This window comes from Eptesicus fuscus, chromosome 17 (assembly GCF_027574615.1).
Source record: "Eptesicus fuscus isolate TK198812 chromosome 17, DD_ASM_mEF_20220401, whole genome shotgun sequence".
Taxonomy (NCBI): Eukaryota; Metazoa; Chordata; class Mammalia; order Chiroptera; family Vespertilionidae; genus Eptesicus; species Eptesicus fuscus.
The window spans coordinates 305,588-326,439 of record NC_072489.1 but is presented as its reverse complement, the minus strand read 5'-3'; the positions used below and the strand labels follow the sequence as shown (position 1 = coordinate 326,439).

The 20,852-nt window shown below is 46.6% G+C and overlaps 1 protein-coding gene and 1 pseudogene across 15 annotated transcripts in view; one reads left to right on the top strand and one right to left on the bottom strand.

Moving 5' to 3' along the window:
- Positions 1–20,852, bottom strand: part of CCSER2 (coiled-coil serine rich protein 2) — a 221,163-nt gene that overhangs the window by 98,349 nt on the left and 101,962 nt on the right. For 14 of the 15 annotated variants that reach the window (XR_008558818.1, XR_008558819.1, XR_008558820.1 and 11 more), the window contains one exon: positions 9,466–9,556. The exons of the other annotated variant lie outside the window; for it this stretch is intronic. Coding sequence is in view for 11 of the 14 variants with exons in the window: in XM_054729279.1 (XP_054585254.1) it covers positions 9,466–9,556 (91 nt within the window). In the remaining 3 variants the exon portion in view is untranslated. The remainder of the gene's footprint in view (positions 1–9,465; positions 9,557–20,852) is intronic. 15 annotated transcript variants of the gene reach the window in all.
- On the top strand, positions 9,212–9,335 carry LOC114234313 (U11 spliceosomal RNA; annotated as a pseudogene).

Genomic DNA, 20,852 nt, shown 5'->3' with positions numbered 1-20,852 from the left:
GTGATCAGGCCTAAATGGGCAGTTGGACCTCCCTTGAGGGGTCCCAGATTGGAGAGGGTGAAGGCTGGGCTGAGGGACACCCCCCCGTGCACAAATTTTGTGCACCAGGCCTCTAGTTGAAGAAATAATATAGAAAGAAAATAAAATTAGGACAAATCAAGATGGCGCCATAAGGTAAACATCTAATTGTTGCCTACCACAACAATTTTAAAACTATAACTGGAAAACAGGGTGGACAGCGTCCAGAACCACTGGAAAGCTGGCTGAGTGGAAGTTCTACAACCAGAAAAAAGAGAAGGGGACGCTGAGCCTCAGGAGCTGTGGAGATGCGGAGTTCCGTGAGCACAGAAAGGGCGGGCGGCTGAATACACGGCTGGCTTGCTCCGGTGCGCGGAGAGGGCGGCACGGCTAGCTTTCTTGTTCAGGAGGAAAACAAAACCTCTGACTGCAGTGATATCCAGCTCCAGTCAGGGAGAAACTGGACTGTCAGGCAGCAGGCGAAACTTGAGAGTGCCTTCTCTCAGAGGTGCACAGCCATTGTTGCGGGGCACGGAGAACAGGGCCCTCTTAGGGCGGGGCTGATGGGAAACCAAAGCTTGTCTACTCCACCCTAAGACTCCGCCCCATCCAAGCTGAGCACAGAAGCCCTCCCAGCAGAGACACTGCTGATCATCAAAGCCAATTGGCTTGGAGATCAACTCCCCCCAGTGATACCAACAACAAGCAAGGCTTAACTACAACAAGACTGCACATACAGCCCACAAAGGGGTGCACCAAGAGGGTCCACCACAGGTAACTGAGGAGGCTGAGATACTGGGCCCTGCTAGGACACCTAACACACAAAGAAACTCCATCAACTCAGGGAAGCAGCTAAAATGCGGAGACAAAGAGGCAGGCCACAATTGAAGAAAATGGAGGAAAGCAAAAGACTGGATATAGAGTTCAAAACCACGGTTATAAGGTTTTTCAAGAATTTTCTAGAAAAGGCCAATAAATTAAATGAGACCCTCGAGGATATGAAAAGGGATCAACTAGAAATTAAGCATACACTGACTAAAATAAAAAATATTATACAGAGACCTAAAAGCAGACTAGAGGATCGCAAGAATCAAGTCAAAGATTTTGAATACCAAGAAGCAAAAAACACTCCTCCGGAAAAGCAAAAAGCAAAAATAATACAAAAAGTTGAAGATAGTGTAAGAAGCCTCTCGGACAACTTCAAGCATACCAACATAAGAATTATGGGAGTCCCAGAAGAAAAGAGAGAGCAAGATACTGAAAACCTATTTGAAGAAATAGTGACAGAAAACTTCCCCCACCTGGTGAAAGAAATAGACTTACAAATCCAGGAAGCACACAGAACCCCAAACAAAAGGAATCCAAAGAGGACCACATCAAGACACATCATAATTAAAATTCCAAGAGCAAAAGACAAAGAGAGAATATTAAAAGCAGCAAGAGAAAAACAGTTAGTTACCTATAAGGGAGCACCCATACGATTGTCAGCTGATTTCTCAACAGAAACTATGCAGGCCAGATGGGAATGGCAAGAAATATTCAAAGTGATGAACAGCAAGAACCTACAACCAAGATTACTCTACCCAGCAAAGCTATCATTCAGAATTGAAGGCCAGATAAAGAGCTTCATAGATAAGAAAAAGCTAAAGGAGTTCATCACCGCCAAACCAGTATTTTATGAAATGCTGAAAGGTATTCTTTAAGAAGAGGAAGAAGAAGATAAAGATAAAAATTATGAACAACAAATACGTAACTATCAACAAGTGAATCTAAAAACCAAGGGAATAAAAAATCTAATGAACAGTATCAACTGGTGAATATAATAGAATCAGGGGCATAGAAAGGGAGTGAACTGACAATTCTCGGGGGAAAAGGGGATTGGGGGGTGCGGGAAGAGACTGAACAAAAAGCATACACCTATGGAGGAGGACAGTGGCGGGGGTGGTAAGGGCAGAGGGTGGGGTAGGAAGCTGGTGGAGGGGAGCTATTGGGGGAAAAAAGAGGAACAACTGTGATAATCTGAACAATAAAGATTTATTAAATTAAAAAATATAAATATACACACACACACACACACACACACACACACACACACACTTAAAAAAAAAAAAAGGAAATAAAATTACAAAATGGAGATAACTCAAAATCACTTTCCAGAGCCAAGAAGAAACAGGACAAATAAGACTAAGGACGGAAACAAATCCTTCTCAATGTGTCATAACAGAAAATGATGGGGTAAACCTAAAGGAATCCTAGTTTGAAAAAGTTTTAACCCAATATGCTGATCAAAACTATCTATACACAGCGGATTTGGTCATAACTGTAGGTTTAGGACTAGAGAATAAGGCCTTCTGAAGGTTTCCAGCTCCAAATGTAAAAGGCAGGAGCTTTAATATGTTGTTTTGTTTGTTTATTTTTACTATGAGTAGGAGACAGAGAGATACTCACAAGATCTTTACCCTCTGAAGAGGAAAAGAGGATCTAGCATAGCTAACTGAAGGGGAAGACATGTGGGGATGCCTGTGTCTAACACTCATCATACGCGTTTCTTCTGATCTTGATCAAGGAACACCAAAAGTTACCCAGATTATTTCTCTGTAGCTTGTCCTAAGAAGGTAATGGAAAACACAGGTAGTATTTCCATCTGTGACTAACAATTGGCTATGAAGATGGTGGGAATAAATTACACATCACAAAGCTTGAAATATATGTTCTTTGTGGGAAGTTTTACAATCTGTTCAGGAAAGCTTTTAACTGAAATCTGATTTAAAATTAGAAAGGCTTCTTCTGTAAAATAGAAAGTCATGAACCCTGTTACTACTAAACACAATTAGTACTCAAACATAGAAATAAATTTTCAGAAAAAAATACAGTAATGACTGGAAAGTGGTCAAGGACAATACTATTAATCTCATATGACTATACCTCAATAATAAGGTTAGCAAAAGTATGGCCTTAGGAAAAATAACATGAATTAAGTGCAAGTGAATAGGCACCATAACTTGGTGGGGTGGGTTTCAGGAAAAAATTAGACATCATTTGCAACACAGATAATTTTAAAACCAGAGTGAGTAGAGGAAATAACACATGTAAGAAGGGATACACAACAGAATTTCTTAAGATTATTATACGGTGAATGTGTCAAATTCTAGGCTTTAATCTATAGGCAATGAGGGATGATTAGAGGTTCTTGAGCAAGAAAATAATGCAATACAATTGTGTTTTTTATATAACTGTGAATCCCTGAGAGGGTGAGGAGGGATGGGGGAACTACTAAGGGCTCCTGATTGCTAACTGGGCTCAAATTTTAAAAAGCAGAGCCTAGCAGCCATTTGTACACGGAGGCTTCTAACGCCAACTGCACTTCACAGAGAAGCTATGCTGAAATACCAGCCTGCAACTGTGCTTCTGTCATCTGAGCTGGCCCTTATAAAAAAGTTTCTGGAATCCCACTTCAACCAATAGGACTGAGGCTTTCCCCATCCAATAAGAGCTGCACAGCTTCAGCCAATTAGAGCTGCTCTATTCTGACCAATCAGGACAGTGCCTTTTGGATCAATCAAATTTTGAGGATTTGGAGCCCTCATTTGCATGCGGACAAACAAATCAGAGACCAGGAGTGGGGACGCCTGTCCATATAGGCCAGCTCCCCTCTGGCACCCCAGCACTTTCCCTTTTCACCTAAGACTGAAGACTATCTCCCTGGCAGAGCTGAAACACCCAAAAATGTCCCCTCAAGGCAGAGCTGTCTAGCCAGAGAGGGGCCTGGCCCCAGATTTATTCTGTAGCTGTGCTGCATCACAACCAAGCTGGTCCATAGCCGTGCTGCTTTCACAGCGCCATCCTATCTAATAAAGAGGTAATATGCAAATTGACCACCACGCCAACACACAAGATGGCCACCCCCATATGTTTAAAGATGGTCACCTCCATGTGGACACAAGATGGCTGCCACAAGATGGCCAGCAGGGAGGACAGTTGTGGGCGATGAGTTCTGCAGGGGAGAGAAGTTGGGAGGGACCAGGCCTGCAAGGGAGGGCAGTTAGGAGGGACCAGGCCTGCAAGGGAGGGTTGTTGGGAGGGATCAGGCCTGCAAGAGAGGGCAGTTAGGGGTGACCAGGCCAACAGGGGAGGGCAGTTAGGGGGGACCAGGCTGGAAGGGGAGGGAAGTTAGGGGTGACTGGGCCAGCAGGGGAGGGCAGTTGGGGGTAAGCAGGCCTGCAGGGGAAGGCAGTCTCGGGGGGGGGGGGGGGGGGGAACCAGGCCTGCACTGGAGGGCTGTTGGGGGGACCCAGGCCTGCAGGGGAGGGATGTTGGTGGGGACCAGGCCTGCAGGGGAGGGCAGTTGGGAGAGGGGGTGACCAGGCCTGCAGGGGAGGGCAGTTGGGGGTGACCAGTCCAGCAGGGGAGGGCATTTAGGGGTGACCAGGCCAGCAGGGGAGGGCAGTTAGGGGTAACCGGGCCAGCAGGGGAGGGCAGTTAGGGGTAACCGGGCCAGCAGGGGAGGGCAGTTGGGGGGAATCAGTCCTGCAGGGGAGGGCAGTTGGCAGGGACCAGGCCTGCAGGGGAGGGCAGATGGTGGGGACCAGGCCTGCAGGGGAGGGCCATTGGGGGGGGGGGGGCGGGAAGGCCTACATGGAAGGGCAGTTGGGGGCGATGAGGCCAGCAGGGGAGAGCAGTTAGGGGTGACCAGGCCAGCAGGGGAGGACAGATGAGAGAGACCAGGCCTTCCAGGGAGGGCAGTTAGGGGTGACCAGGCCAGCAGGGGAGGGCAGTTGTGGGGAAGCAGGCCTGCAGGGGAGGGCAGTTGTGGGGGACCCAGGCCTGCAGGCGAGGGCAGTTAGGGGTGACCAGGCCAGCAGAGGAGGGCAGTTGGGGGGACCCATGCCTGCAGGGGAGGGGAGGGCAGTTGAGGGTTACTAGGACAGCAGGGGAGAGCAGTTAGGGGGGACCCGGCCAGCAGGGGAGGGCAGTTAGGAATGACCGGGCCAACAGGGGAGGTTAGTTAGGGACAACCAGGCCTGCAGGGGAGGCAAGTTAGGGGCAACCAGGCCTGCAGGGAGGTCAGTTGGGAGCAACCAGGCCTGCAGGGGAGGGAAGTTGCGGGGGACCAGGCCGGCAAGGAAGAGCGGGGGGGGGGAAACAGGGCTGCAGGGGAGGGCAGTTTGTGGGGACCAGGCCTGCAGTGGAGGGCATTTAGGGGAGACCAGGCTGGCAAGGGAGGGCAGTTAGTGGTGACCGGGCCAGCAGGGGAGGGCAGTTAGGGTTAAGGGGGCAGTCAGGCCAGCAGGGGAGGACAGTTAGGGGTGACCTGGCCAGCAGAGGAGGGCAGTTAGGGGCAATTGGGCCGGCAGGCGAGCAGTTAGGTGTCGATCAGGCTGGCAGGGAGTGGTTAGGGGCAATCAGGCAGGCAAGCGGTTGGGAGCCAGCATTCCTGGATTGTGAGAGGGAAGTCGGACATCCCTCGAGGGGTCCCAGATTGGAGAGGGTGGATGCAGGCTGGGCTGAGGGACACACACACACACACACACACACACACACACACACACACACACACACCTGTGCACGAATTTCGTGCAGCAGACCTCTAGTTTGATAATATTAAGGAGTAGATTCTGAAAGAGAAGTGGCTCTCACTTTCTAGGAAGGATTTTAAGGCAGAAATGCTGTAAATAGCCTCATTGCCAGACTTCCAAGGCCCAGAAAGAGCATTAGAAAAAAGTAGAATAAGACTCAGAATAAAATGATGTCCTTCACATGTAACAGCTAGATGCTTCCATACTCAGTTAAATAGTGGAAGAAGAAATCTCTGAATACATTTATAGATACAATAAATAGAAGGGCATTTGAAAAATAAGTGTCCTATATTGCATTAAAAAATAAAATAGAAAAAGTAAAGTGGATGATGAATCAAAGTGTTCTGAGGAAGAAATCAAGCTCCCTATTTCTGGTTTTACCCTTAAACTCAAAGATAAATTTCTCTAAATATTAAAGGACAACATTGAAAATATTTTATTGATACAGAAACTACAATATCAACCTACTACTTCTACATAACCTCCCTCTGTGTAGCCAAACCACTAAGATGTGAATATCTCCAATAACTCTCAAACAGTTCTCAAATCCTACCCCATAACTGTCTAAGAAACTTTTGACCAACGAACATTCTTTCCTCCTCTGTGCTGGCTTATTAGGTAATGATTTGCTACACAAATGCAATTACCAGATAAATATTCTCATAGCTTCTTCCTTGAAATCACAGAAGAGTCCCCTATCATAATGAAGTCACAGCCAACTTGAATTCAAATTGAAGATTTCAACGAGGCGCCAGTCATCTTGTTGGCAGAAATTCTACCTACACTGGCAGACTAAGTGGGTGGAACCCATCCAGGTTCAGAGTGACCCATCCTAAAACTTGACCCAAATTTCCCTAAGAGCTTCAGAAACCAGAATCTGAAGGCACTAACAACAATAGTCAGAAGACTCCTTAAACATTGGACCAGCCCTCACCGGTGTGGCTCAGTGGATAGTGTCAGCCTGTGAACTGTAAGGTCCCGGGTTCGATTCCCGTCAAGGGCACATGCCCGGGTTATGGGCTCGATCCCTAGTGGGGGGCATGCAGGAGGCAGCTTATCCATGATTTTCTCTCATCATGGATGTTTCTATCTATCTCTCCCTCTTCCTTCCTCTCTGAAATCAATAAAAATATATATTTTTTAAAAACACACTGTACCAGTCTTCATAACATTCCTATTCTCCTAATCAAAACACTCAGTGGGTAGGTATAGTGTCATTCAGGACCTCAGAGCTATAAAGACCAGTCATTACCTACTTCCTTGTAGCACCAAATCTAAATGCTACTTTATCTTTGGGTCCTCTGAAGGCAATATATTTTAGACCCATGTTCTGCTTTCTTCACTATCCATTAGCTCAAAATAGCTAATACTTGTTTGCCTTCTAGGAAAATCTGTAATATATATGAGCTATTCCTCAGGAATTCCCTTGAACTTTTCCCAAGTCCCTAAACAAGACCTCAAAACAATAAAGTTCCCTGTGATCACATTTTTATCTTCTATGTGGATAACTTTTTGTTGTTCCCAAACGATAAGACAGGCTCTAAGACTGACTCCATCTTTACTTCCTGTTTTAAGAAAGGGCATACGGTTCCCAAAAAGAAGTGGTTATAATTCTGCCAAAGTAAAATGCATTGCTTAGGAGGTGATTTATTCTGAGGAGGTAGATCCCTGGTTCCTCAATACCAGTCCTTGAAACTTCACATACATATCCTGGAAAGGAAGTCTCATTCTTCCCCTATCATTTTCAATGCTGTATGTTTTTCCTCTGTTCTACAATATTTTTCTACTTGATCTTCCAGATCACTAACTCAGATTTCAACAACAGCTATTATTTTTTGTCATCTACTGAACTGTTCTGTGGGAAGCCTTCTTTTATAGCTCCAGAAAGCTTTGTTCTGCAATTGATTCTCACTAAGTGCTCTCATTATTATCTCCTATGTCAGTGGTCGGCAAACCGCGGCTTGCGAGTCACATGCGTACAGTGAGATTGAAACTTCGTGGCCCATGTGCAGAAGTTGGTTTTCGGCCTGGGCGAGTCTATTTTGAAGAAGTGGCATTAGAGCACTCAAGGAGCCAAAGAGCCGCATGTGGCTCGCGAGCCGCGGTTTGCCGACCACTGTCCTAGGCCACTCTAATTCTGGGAGTTTTGCAGAGTCAGCCTGCGGACTCAAGGGTCCCAGGTTCGATTCCGGTCAAGGGCATGTACCTTGGTTGCGGGCACATCCCCAGTAGGGGGTGTGCAGGAGGCAGCTGATCGATGTTTCTCTCTTATCCATGTTTCTAACTCTCTATCCCTCTCTCTTCCTCTCTGTAAAAAATCAATAAAATATATATTTAAAAATAATAATAATAATTCTGGGAGTTTTATTGTTTTTCTTTCTGGGCGTTAGCTGTGATTTTTCTTTCTCAGATGACTGGAACTCAGCTTTGGTTGCTCAAGTATCCCAAGTGACAGCAAAACCACAAGAAGGTGCAGCAGGTAGAGCAGATACTGATCTCAGCGCATCCCTCCCTCCTGGAGTAGAACTATGCATTTAATGTCCTCTGTGGCAGGGCTTCTCACAGCCAACAGTGTGGACCTCCCCGTCCCACTGGGGCAGAACTGAGTGCTGGTTCTCAGAGACGATGGTAAGGGATGACCTATGCATGTCTCTATTCACCCTGTTGTCCTGTCATCTGCCATGAGAGAAACCTGCTCCAAGTAGACTGGTCTCAAAATAAAAGCAAGGAGACATGAATTCAGACCATAGCCTAAACTGTCCAAGCTAACCCACAGATCCACGAATGAGAAAAGTAAATGTCTATTTTGAACCACTGAGATTTTGAGATTGACTGTCACAGAGCATCCTGGCAGCACACACACACAAAAAGCCTGATCAATATGACAAATATGAGCAGCAACCGGCTCCTAGTACCTCAGTGATGCACTGAAAACAAACATCTACCCTCCCTCAAACATCCTTGCATTCTTCCAGCCTCTCCACCCTAATTCATCCCTGGTCCCTGGGAGGCCTGAGGAAACCGGCAAATGTTGACCGAAAGATCTCTGGAGCCGGTTTCTCTTCCCAAGAGGATCCCCATTTCAACCTGTGTCCCAGGGGCTTTCCTAGGCTGGTCTCTGGTCCTTGACCAGTCCTTAAGATAGCAATCTTGCAAACGCTAAGTCAGTGGGGGCAAGAGCACCCAGGCTCCTTTTGCATATGGATTATCTAAAGCCCTACTCCAGCAGTTACTGGGGTCTACAGAGGAAGACAGACTGCACTTGGTAATTAAAATTATAGAATAATTTATTCAGGCTACAATTTTCCCAGAACTAATCTTTTTAAAATATTTATCAACCATGATATTTCTCAAGTCAAATGCTATCTGTTTCTCTAAACGTACTTGTACATGGAATCAAAATGAGATAAAGGGAGAAAAAAATGGGTATGTATATATGGAAAAAAAAGGCCAAATCCTACCTACCACTTACTTTATGGAATAGGTATACAGTATTATTGCATCATACAGAATTATACCAAGACCTACCTACAAAATCAGGTTTTAAACATTTAAATAAATTTGCAATGAAATTATTTAACATCACTTAAGATTCTCAGTCTAAAAAGTCTTCCTCAGAAAAGGGCTTCTGCCGTGCGTGGCACATGCAGAGCAGCCTGATTGCTCTGCATGCAGGATCAACATCAAGAGATTTCAGAAGCATAATGTTTTGGAACTTGGGCAGCTGGTGATCGAACCCGCAAAAAAAAAAAAGGAAAAAAAAGTCTTCCTCTATTGAGAATAGGAAGTCTGTAAATAACAAATATCGAATTGGCTTATCGTCAAATAATTCAACTATATGCCTCTGAGGTTCAATACTGTCCCCACTTACCATTTTCAAGAGATGCATCCTCAGGCAGATCCACATCAAGCATAAGGTCATCCTCCTCCAGATCACATGATTCAAGATTATTCAGAATATCCTGTGAACAAAAGCAGTAGAAATGCTACCACCTAGTTCCAGGATGTATGTAATCATTAGCTCTGAAAACATGAATATATGATAATATGAATTTACTCAATGTTTGTGTGTTAAGAATAGATTTTAGAAATAAAATTTCTTAAATTAAAAAAGTAGACTCAACTGGTTTACCTGATTAAGCTATTTGTATCCTTTTCCTAGTCTTCCTTCCCATCAGATTTTTATTTTTATTTTGAAAAACTTACACACTAAAAGATATTGTTCTAGCACTTTACAAATATTCATTTATTTATAACATAACCCTATGATATTGTGACTAGTACAATTCCCATATTATATATTAATTTAATGCAAAGAGAGCCTAAATAATTGGCCAAACCAGGATGTGAACATAAGAAATCTATCTAATACAATATACAGATTATGTACTATAGAATTGTACACCTTAAACCTATATAATTTTATTAACCAACTAGAGGCCCGGTGCATGAAAATTCATGCACTGGAGGGGGGGGTCCCTTCGCCCAGCCTGCCCCCTCTCACAGTCTGGGAGCCCTCAGGGGTGGGAGGCAACCTGGCGATCAGGGGAAGGTGATGCCCCCATCACACCTCTGCTGCTGCCATTGCCAGCAGCACAAGCATTATTAAAATGTCCATACTACCCAAAGCAATCTATAGATTCAATGCACTCCCCATTAAAATATCAATGGATATTTCACAGACCTAGAATGAACTCTCCAAAAATTCATCTGGAATAAAAATTAAAAATAAAAGACCCTGAATAGTCACAGCAATCCTGAGAAAGAAGAACAAAGTAGGTGGGATCACACTACCAGATATCAAGCTGTACTACAAAGCCACGGTTCTCAAAACTGCCTGGTACTGGCACAAGAACAGACATATAGACCAATGGAATAGAACAGAGAACCCAGAAATCTACCCAAACCACTATGCTCAATTAATATTTGACTAAGGAGGCAAGAACATACAATAGAATCAAGACAGTCTCTTCAATAAATGGTGTTAGGAAAATTGGACAGATACATGACAAAAAAATGAAACTAGACCACCAACTTACACCATACACAAAAAAAAACTCAAAATGGATACAGGACTTAAACATAAGACGGGAAACCATAAAAGTACTAGAGGAATCCACAGGCAGCAAAATCTCAGACATATGCCGAAGCAATTTCTTCACCTATACAGCTCCTAGAGCAATGGAAAATAAAGAGAAAATAAACAAAGGGGACTACATCAAAATAAAAAGCTTTTGCACAACAAAAGAAACCATCAACACAACAAGAAAGCCCACTGCATGGGAGAACACATTTGTCAATATCATCACTGATAAGGGTTTAATCTCCAACATTTACAGGGAACTCATACAACTTAACAAAAGGAAGATAACCCAATCAAAAAATGGGCAATGGACCTAAATAGATACTTTTCGAAAGAGTACCTACAGAAGGCCAAAAGACATATGAAAACATGCTCAAAGTCACTAATCATCTGAGAGATGCAAATCAAAACAACAATGAGGTACCATCTCACACCTGTCAGAATGGCTATCATCAACAAATCAACAAAGAACAAGTGTTGGCGAGGATGCGGAGAAAAAGGAACCCTCTTGCACTGCTGGTGGGAATGCAGACTGGTGCAGCCACTGTGGAGAACAGTATGGAGTTTCCTCAAGAAACTAAAAATGGAACTCCCATTTGATCCAGTGATCCCACTTCTAAGAATATATCCGAAGAAACTAGAAACACCAATCAGAAAGGATATATGCACCACTATGTTCATAGCAGCACAACTCACCATAGCTAAGATTTGGAAACAGCCTAAGTGCCCATCAGCAGATGAGTGGATTAAAAAACTATGGTACATCTACACAGTGGAATACTACACTGCGGTAAAAAAGAAGGAATTCTTACCATTTGCAACAGCATGGATGGAACTAGAGAGCATTATGCTAAGTGAAATAAGCCAGGCAGAGAAAGATAAGTATCACATGATCTCACTCATTTATCCTATCTAATAATAGACAAATATGCAAATTGACCATACCTCCAACACACCCACAAGCCATGCCCATCATCCAATCAGAGCGAGCATGCAAATTAACCCAAACCAAGATGGCTACAGCCACAGAGAGCAAGGTTTCCTAGGTAACAGAGGAAGCCAAGCTTTCTGCCTGCCCTTTCCAGGCCTAAGCCTCCACTCAAGCTACAAAGTTTCAATTATAGAAGGTAAACAAATTCAAACAAATGGCGGTAGAATGGAGCTTGAGAGAGCAGGCCAGGGTTGCTGCCGGCAACAGGGGAAGCAAAGCTTTCCGCACACCCTGGCCGGGCCCACCCGCTTAAGGCAACAAAGTTTCAATTATAACCCCAACAGAAATGGCTGCTGGCCTCGGAGGGAGCCCCAGGCTTGGCTCCGCTCCAGGCTACAAAGTTTCAATTGTTGAAGGAAAATAAATTCCAGATACCAGGGCCTCCCCTTGGGTTGCCAGGGGGCGTGGCTGGCCTTCAAACCACCACAGGCCCCTCGCTCAGGCTGCCCCACGCCCCAAGGGAACCCCCACCTGATCCGGGACACCCTTCAGGGAAAACCAGCTGGCCCCCACCCCTGTACCAGGCCTCTATCCTATCTAATAAAAGAGTAATATACAGATTGATCATCACTGCAACACACAATATAGCTGCCCCATGTGGTCAAAGATCCTGCCCCCATGTGGACACAAGATGGCCACCACAAGATGGCCAGCAGGAGAGGGCAGTTGAGAAGGACCAGGCCTGCAAGGGAGGGCAGTTGGAGGTGATCAACCCTGCAGGAGAGGGCAGTTAGGGGTGACCAGGCCAGCAGAGGAGGGAAGTTGGGGGCAAACAGGCTGGCAGCAGAGTGGTTAGGGGGTGATCAGGCTGGCAGGCAGAAGCGGTTAGGGGCAATCAGGAAGGCAGGCAGGCAAGCAGTTGGGAGCCAGCAGTCTTGGATTGTGAGAGGGATGTCCGACTGCCCGTTTAGGCCCGATCCTCTGACTGCCCGTTTAGGCCCGATCCCGGTGCAGTCGGACATCCCTCAAGGGGTCCCATATTGGAGAGTGTACAGGCTGGGCTGAGGGACAACCCCCCTCCGTGCACGAATTTTGTGTACCGGGCCTCTAGTGGAATATAATGAACAACATAAACTGATGAACAAAAATAGATCCAGAGACAGAGAAGCATCGATCAGACAGTCAAACCACAGAGGGAAGGTAGGGGAGGGTGGGGGTAAGGGGGAGAGATCAACCAAAGGACTTGTATGCATGCATATAAGCCTAACCAAAGGACACAGACAACAGGGGGGTGAGGGCATGAGTTGAGAGGTTGGTGGGGGGAGGGGGGCAATGGGGCGATAAGGACACATATGTAATACCTTAATCAATAAGGAAAAATAAGTGCTAAAAAAATTAAATAATGTTTCAGCCCTAATCGGTTTCACTCAGTGGATAGAGCATCAGTCTGTAGACTGAAGGGTCCTAGGTTCGATTCTGGTTAAGGGCATGTATCTTGGTTGCAGGCACATCACCAGTAGGGGGTATGCAGGAGGCAGCTAATCGATGTTTCTCTCTCATCGATGTTTCTAACTCTCTATCCCTCTCCCTTCCTCTCTGTAAAAAAATAAATAAAATATATATATTTTTAAAAGTTTCAATAAATCCTTATAAGTCAAAAAGTAAATTGAAATAAATGATCTAATTTTGTATCAAGGTGGTGGCATAACTCAGAAACTATCTCAAGTGTGTGTGTGTGTGGGGGGAATCAAACTGTTATCTGTAAATATAATATGTATGGTGTTAAGTATGATCGAATAATTGAGTAGACACCCCCTCTCCCGGGAACTGACCTTTAGACCACTTCACAACCAACATTCCCTTTTGCTTAGATCAGTGGTCAGCAACCTGTGGCTCTCGAGCCACATGCAGCTCTTTGGCCCCTTGTGTGTGGCTCTTCCACAAAATACCACGTGCGGGCGTGCACATACAGTGTGATTGAAACTTTGTGGCCCATGTGCAGGAGTTGGTTTTCGGCTCTCAAAAGAAATTTCAATTGTTGTACTGTTGATATTTGGCTCTGTTGACTAATGAGTTTGCTGACCACTGGCTTAGACCGCATTCCGCTGGCTAAGACCACATTCCACTTACTAAAACCATTATCTTTCCCCTCTGGACCCACCCAGAGAATTCTCCGCCCAGAAAAAGCCCACCTAGAGTCCTTTAAAATCTCTGACTCTGAGTACTGGTCTCATTTTGCTTTCCCAGATGACCTAATAAATTCACAATTCTTTACCCCTTTTGGCCTCATGCGTTTCTCCTTTGGTGACCCTAATAAATGGTAGTACTGGTGTTATTCTGAGATGGTTGTATATACAAGACAAGAAGTTGTTTTGTTGTTTATTAAGAAGTGGATTCTCATGTTAGGAAAAATGAAATTAAAATAATCCTATCTAATAAAGAGGGAATATGCTAATTGACCCTCACACTGTCGCAAAGATGGCGGTGCCCACAGCCAATAAGGCGGGAATATGCTAATTGACTGTCACACCCTCAAAGATGGCGGCATTCACAGCCACAAGATGGCGGCACCCAGTCCCCTCAGCCCCGCTGAGGTGGCAGGTGCGCGCCTGCCACTGGAGTCCCCCAGTCCCCTCAGCCCCCCAGCTGCCCAGGGCCATTGGAGGCACAGGCAAGCCTCGGATGGCAGCTGCCCAGCCACCCAGGGCTGCCTGAGGCTCAGGTAACCAGGGCTGGCCGAGGCTTGCACTTCTGGCAGTGGCAGCAGTGGAGGTGTGATGGGGCATTGCCTTCCCCTGATTGCCGGGTCGCCTTCCGCCCCTGAGGGCTCCTGGACTGTGAGAGGGGGCAGGCCGAGCTGAGGGACCCCCCCGCTCCACCACCAGTGCATGAATTTTCATGCACCGGGCCTCTAGTAAAATTAATAAAATCTCTATGTCCCTGAATATAAGAGGGAAGTATCAGTATGAACACAAGATATTTTTCACCTTAAAAGATAAAATACATTTCTTTCACTGAAAAGGTCTAGATGTTAACTTAAAGAGAAATTAGATATCTAATACTCCGTGTTAATGACCATTAAATTATCCATTGTATGAAAGAAAAACTTTCTATAATATGCATAGAAAAAAGTTTGAAGGAAACCAAAACAAGGGAAACCTCTATTTTAGAATTATAAGTTTCTTCTTCTTCTTTTTTTTTTTTTTTGTTCAGAGTACCTATATTTGCTTACTTTCTGCAATAAGCATTATGACCTATGTAATTTAACCCCCCAAAATCATATTCTATGTAAAAACATTTGGGGATTCTATATGCATGAGTATGTGTGAAACAAGATGAGGCTGGGTGCCCCAGGCCAGATCTGACAACTAAGGACACAACAAAGAATCAGAGGAAAGAGGACCTCACTGTCTAAGGCCAGAGCAGGGCTTGCTAAGACTTACCAACCAGCTACAGGAGCATGGCCACCACTGCTCACAGGGTTCAACTTCTAATAACGAAACTCTACATTTGTTTTTGAGAGATCCTCCCTTCCGCCAACTGGTGGGGGGAGGATGACGTAACCTGCAGCCCGGAAATACCTGAGTGACTAACCATGTACCTTATATGGACTATACACTGAACCACCAATCAACACCTGCCAAGTACCCTAAGCCCTTGTTCCTATATGACCATACATTAAGCCACCAATCAGCGTGTCCCGAGTACACTAAGCCCCCATTCCTTCCCATTCCTCCCCTCAAAAGGTGTGTTCACCTCTGCACAGGTTGCTGGTCTCCCATTGAGAGACAGCCTGGCAGGTCTCTCTCCTTTAATAAAGCCTGCAATCCTGGTTTTCGCCTCCCGATTGGTCTCTCATTCTGGTGCCAAAACCGGGGAGAGGTGAACTGGAGCGTGGACGATCCCCGGACCTAGCCCCAAGCTTCTCTGGCTGTGCTTGGTGGTAAAGTTCTGAGTTGACTGGCCCGCCCCGGACCCTCTCTCGAGCCCTGCCAGACCAGGACAGGGATCTGGCTGCTTCCCTCCCACCAGTAGGCTTCGGGGATTTTCCCAACCCCCCCCCCTTTTTTTCTCACTCCCTGTGACCTGGAGGGGCATTAGGGTCTCAGAGTTTCCCATCTACTTGGCTGCTTGTTCTACGAAAGCCCAGTCGAACCTAGCCAGGAATTCTCTTCTACTCCACAGGAAAGGTGTCTCAGGGTGACGATCTCGGAACCTTCTCTCGGCCCCCTCTCTCTACAGGTTGGTTGAGGGAACAGGAGGATGCTCCTTGCCCCTTCCCCAACTTCCGCTAGCCCTTTCCTCCAGTTATGGGGACCTCTCAATCCAAACCCCCTCAAAACACACCCTTAGGGTGTGTCCTCGCCAATCTCTCGACCCTTGGTCTTTCTCTGGCTACATCAAACCAAAGAAGCTCTACCTGGCCACAATATAAACTCGACAATGGCTCTCAGTGGCCTGAAAACAGCACTTTCGATTTCAATATCCTTCGAGACATAGATAATGTTTGCCACCAGACAGGGAGGCCTCAGAGATCCTACGAACAGACTTTCTTTTCCCTCCACTCCCCTCTTACCCCTCACTTTACTCCTCATGTTCCACCCATCAGATCCTCCTCGGGAAGTCGTCTATGCCCTCTCACACAGGTCCTCAGCCCCTTTCTCTGTCTTCTGACTCTTTGGAGCCAGCTGATCATTCCTCTCCACCTCGCCAGGCCCCACCACCCCCTTACAACCCCACCACGAAACCTGCACCCACGCTCTACCCTCTGAGAATTCTAACTGCCTGATTTTCCCTGTATGCTCTCCACTGAATCTCTGCTGCCCCCGTGACTGCCAGCAACCAAATTCACAGGTGGCTGGCCAGTTAGTTCCCTTTGAGCGAGGTTGCAGTGGGGGAGGGTATTATTCAGGTAGCCATTCCCTTCTCACTTTCTGATCTTTCTCAAATTGTAAAAAGCCTCAGCTCTTTCTCTTCAGACTCTATTAACCAGCAGCCGCCTTCTCCCCAGTCCCTGAGCCCAAATCCTGAGAACCTGAGCTCCAAAACAGCCTTTCCCATCTAACACTCATTCTCAGGCCCAAAGACCACCTTCCTCAACAGCCTCTTCTATTCCCACATCCATTCTACCCCTGAGGGAGGCAGCAGGAACTGAGGACATACTCTGAGTCCATGCCTCATTCTCTATGTCCAGCCTCACAGATTGAGAGGCATCTCAGGTTTCTTTATCCACTGACCTGACCACCTTTACTCTCCCGACATATGCCGCAAACTTCAAAAATGAGATACAGGTCCACAAACCCCTCAAAAAGACCTCGTTAACCTGACCTTTAAGGTCTTTAATAATAGAGATGAGGAGACCCAAATCCAAAATCAAAAGCAAGATCAGGCCAAGGCTGAGGCCCAGAAGGAGGCCTTCCAGCTCCTAGCCACCGCTCTCAAACCCCAAACGGAGTGCCGGTCCTCCAACCGCGGGTAAGGCAGGGGCTCAGCCTCCTCCGGGCCCATGCTTCAAATGCAGCAAGGAAGGAACTGAGCCAAGTCCTGCTCAAACCCGAGACCCCCGCCTGGGCCCTGCCCAAGGTGCGTGAGGAAAAGCCACTGGAAATCAGACTGTAGTCTGGCTCCTCCAGTCTGGCCTCAGCCAGTCCAGCATGGCCACCCTCTGGATCTGGTTTGGAGCTCCCAGACCTCCTGGGACTGGCCACCGAAGAAGCTGCCCAGGCCCTGACAGGGCCCCACAGACTTACATCACCAGGACAGAGCCTCGGGTAACGACAGTGGTGGCAGGTAAGCTGATCTCCTTTTTAATTGACACTGGGGCCACTTATTCTGCCCTCTCTGAATTGGCTAGGACCCTTGTCCACTCCTCAGTCTCTATTATGGGGGTTGACGGATTAGTCTCACAGCTATTAGCCACCTCACCTCTACACTGCATCTTACTAAATTCCCCCATTCACTCTTTTCTCATTCTACCTCAGTGCCCGGCCAGGGCTACCATGCATCCCCTCATAAAGCCCAGTTGTCCCAAACCAGTCACCTACCTCAGTTTCACTCTCTCGACCCACAAGGCCGAACCATTCCTTTGGCTGTAAACGCCTTATCTCCTTATCTCCTCCATGACTGTCCCCTCCTCTGAACAAGAAATTTTCTCCTTTCTCAGGCTCACTGGGTACTCTCGCCTCCGGGTTCACAACTTGTCTTCTTGCAAAGCTCCTCTATGACATGACATGGCGAAGGGACCCCCCTCACTGAGCCTTTAGATCCCAAAGGCCAACGTTTTCACCCCTTTAATGCTCTGACAACTGCTCTGACCTCAGTGCCTTCTCACCCTGCCCCCTCCCCCACTCCACCTTTCCCAAAGAACAACTTTCTTGACTGCACAGGCTTATCAGAAACTGAGATCATTATCTCTAGGCAAAATGCAGCAGTTTTGAATCCAAGCAGCTAGAGGCCTGGAACAGGCTGAGGGGCCTACTCCGTCCTCACTCTGCCTTTTCTCCAGCCTCATCTTCCACTGCTCCTTTCCTTCACTTTCTCTTTTCCCTTGGCTAACAGTCCATTCTAACATTTCCTCCCACTTTCACGGCAATACAATCTCAAACACTCATCTGTCACCCCTTATTGGTAGCGCCATGGCGACTACCCTCTCAGCTTGGAGTGCAGAACTAGGAAAAATAATCTCATACCCTTTAGCCCAACTCTTCTCCTTACACCTTTCAGCTTGTCTCCATGATCAGGCATTTTTCTTCCTCTGTGGTGAAAACACATACATCTGTCTCCCCATAAGCTGAACAGGAACCTGTACTCTCATTTATCTCTCACCCAATGTAGATGCAGCCCCAATAATCAGTCTTTACCTGTCCCCATAACCCATCATATCTGACATAAAAGAGGAGTCCAGATCATCCCTCTCCTCATAACCCTGGGCACCACAGCAGGGGTTGGAACTGCCAAAGGGAGCTTAACCACTGCTCTACTTATTTTTGAAACCCTGTCTCAGGACGTATAAGAAACATGTGGATGCCCAGCAAGGGGCAAAACTGGGACAGCAAGAACCTTACCTCCAGGGTAACCTATTCTCCCCTTTCATATCACTAGTAAGGCAACTGAGACCCCTACTCTTCCCCCCTAAAAATAACATCTAGGTCTCTGTTGTATTTCAGCTCCAGACCCAGAAAAGCAGCAAAACCAGACAAGTGACGCTGTGGCAGCCTCAGGACCAGCTTTTACCTCCCAGGTGACTCAACAGGATTGCTCTCGAAATTTCACCAACCAGTCTCCTGGGGAAATCATGCTGCTGCACCCCTCGTCCAGCACGGAAAACACTACCTGTTTTTCGCTCACTTACCCCATGGCTCTTCCCACTATTAGGCCCACTGGTATTTATTCTTTTAATTTTGCTCTTTGGCCCCTGTCTCATGCACTGTTTCACTAGTTTTTTGCAGAACAGAATGCAGGCGTTTGCCAACCAGAAGGTGGGAGAGATCTATCTGGCCTTGAATTCAGAACCTAGAGACACCTATGTCACCAGAATCCTTGAGACCCCAGGTAGATGCCCCTGATGATGTCCCCTCTCAGCAGGAAGTAGCTACGGGAGACAGACCTTCACCCGCTGACCTTGCCTGGACTCTCTATTTTTTTAAATATTATCAAAGGCCTGGAATGATAGATCCTCTGTTCCACCAACTGGTGGATGGAGTATGACATAACCTGCACCTGCATCCTGGACATTCCTGAGCACCTAACCAGGCACCTTATATGGACTATACATTGAACCACCAATCAGCACCTGCCAAATACCCTAAGCTCTTGATTCCTAAGTACCTAAGTGCCTAATCATGTGCCTTATATGAAACCACCAATTAGCACGTGCCAAGTACCCTAAGCCCCATCCCTTCCCATTGCTCCCCTCAAAAGGCGTGTTCACCTCTGCACATGTTGCTGTTCTCCCCTTGCGAGACAGCCCGCAGGGTCCTTCTCCTCTAATAAAGCCTGTAGTCCTGGTTTTCGGCCCTCTGTCTCATCTTTCACAAATAAACTCACAAAAATCCTTTACAGGTTTCAAAGGTTTTTTATGTTAACAGTAGAAAGTTTCAGAAATTTTATCAATCACATGGAAAGAAGCTCTTTTGTAAAATGGGGGTAGAGGAAAAAGCAGATTACATATGTATAATATGGCCCTATCTTTAATACTGAAAAACAGATTTAAATATCTGAATGATAATAAACCAAAGAAATTTTTATAATTTTCCATATTGTGTGATAATATGTGCTTATGCTCTTTATATCCTTTTTTATTTTTCTGTAATAAGGACATAGTGCTTTTACAATAAGCAAAACTTTATGTTAGAAAAAGTCTATGTTAGTGATAGATCCTCCCTTCCCCCAACTGGTGGGCGGAGTATGACATAACCTGTGTCTGCGGCCGGGACATTCCTGAGACATTGAACCACCAATCAGTGTGTGCCGAGTGCCCTGGGCCCCACCCCTTCCTGTTCCTCCCTGAGCCCCACCCCTTCCCATTCCTCCCCTCAAAAGGCATGTTCACCTCTGCAGGTATTGCTGTTCACCCCTTTCGAGACAGCCCGGTTTGGTCCTATCTTCTCCTCTAATCCTGGTTTTCCTACCCTCTTTCGTAATGAATCTCACTCATTACTACAGAATATACTTCCTCTTTTAATTGTCTGGGTCCCCAACTCCATTTCCTGCGCCTCGAACTTTACATTTGGTGCTGAGAACCCGGAAGGGGCGAGCATTCCATCTGACTGTTCACGGTCCGGGATGCCCCCTCTCCTCGTGGCTCAGGATCCTCAGGTCTCTCCCCCAGCTCGGCAGCGCCAGCGGTAAGTTCTGGCTCGTGCTGATCCCCGGTGGTCTCCTCTGCCATCTCTGTCCATAAACTGTGGCCCGCGTCAGAGATGGCCTTCCAGGCATAGCCCTCCAGGCACCTCCAGAAGGGGTTCCAAACCTTGGAAGGCAGTGGAGACATTCCTGCCGCCTCTCAGTTCTCCGGCCTTTTGGCCTCCGTTTTCCAGACCCCCTTCCAGGAAGGGGTTCCCGGACCCTGGGAGGTAGTGGAGATGTCCCTGCTTTTCCTCAGGTCCCTCCGTCCATAGCCTTGGCTGAACGACTGGGATGCTGGTCCTTTACCCCCGGCTACTGACCCCAGGTATTAGATATGGGTAATAAAAAAATCTAAACCGGATCCTAGCACACCTCTAGGGTGTCTCCTCACCAATCT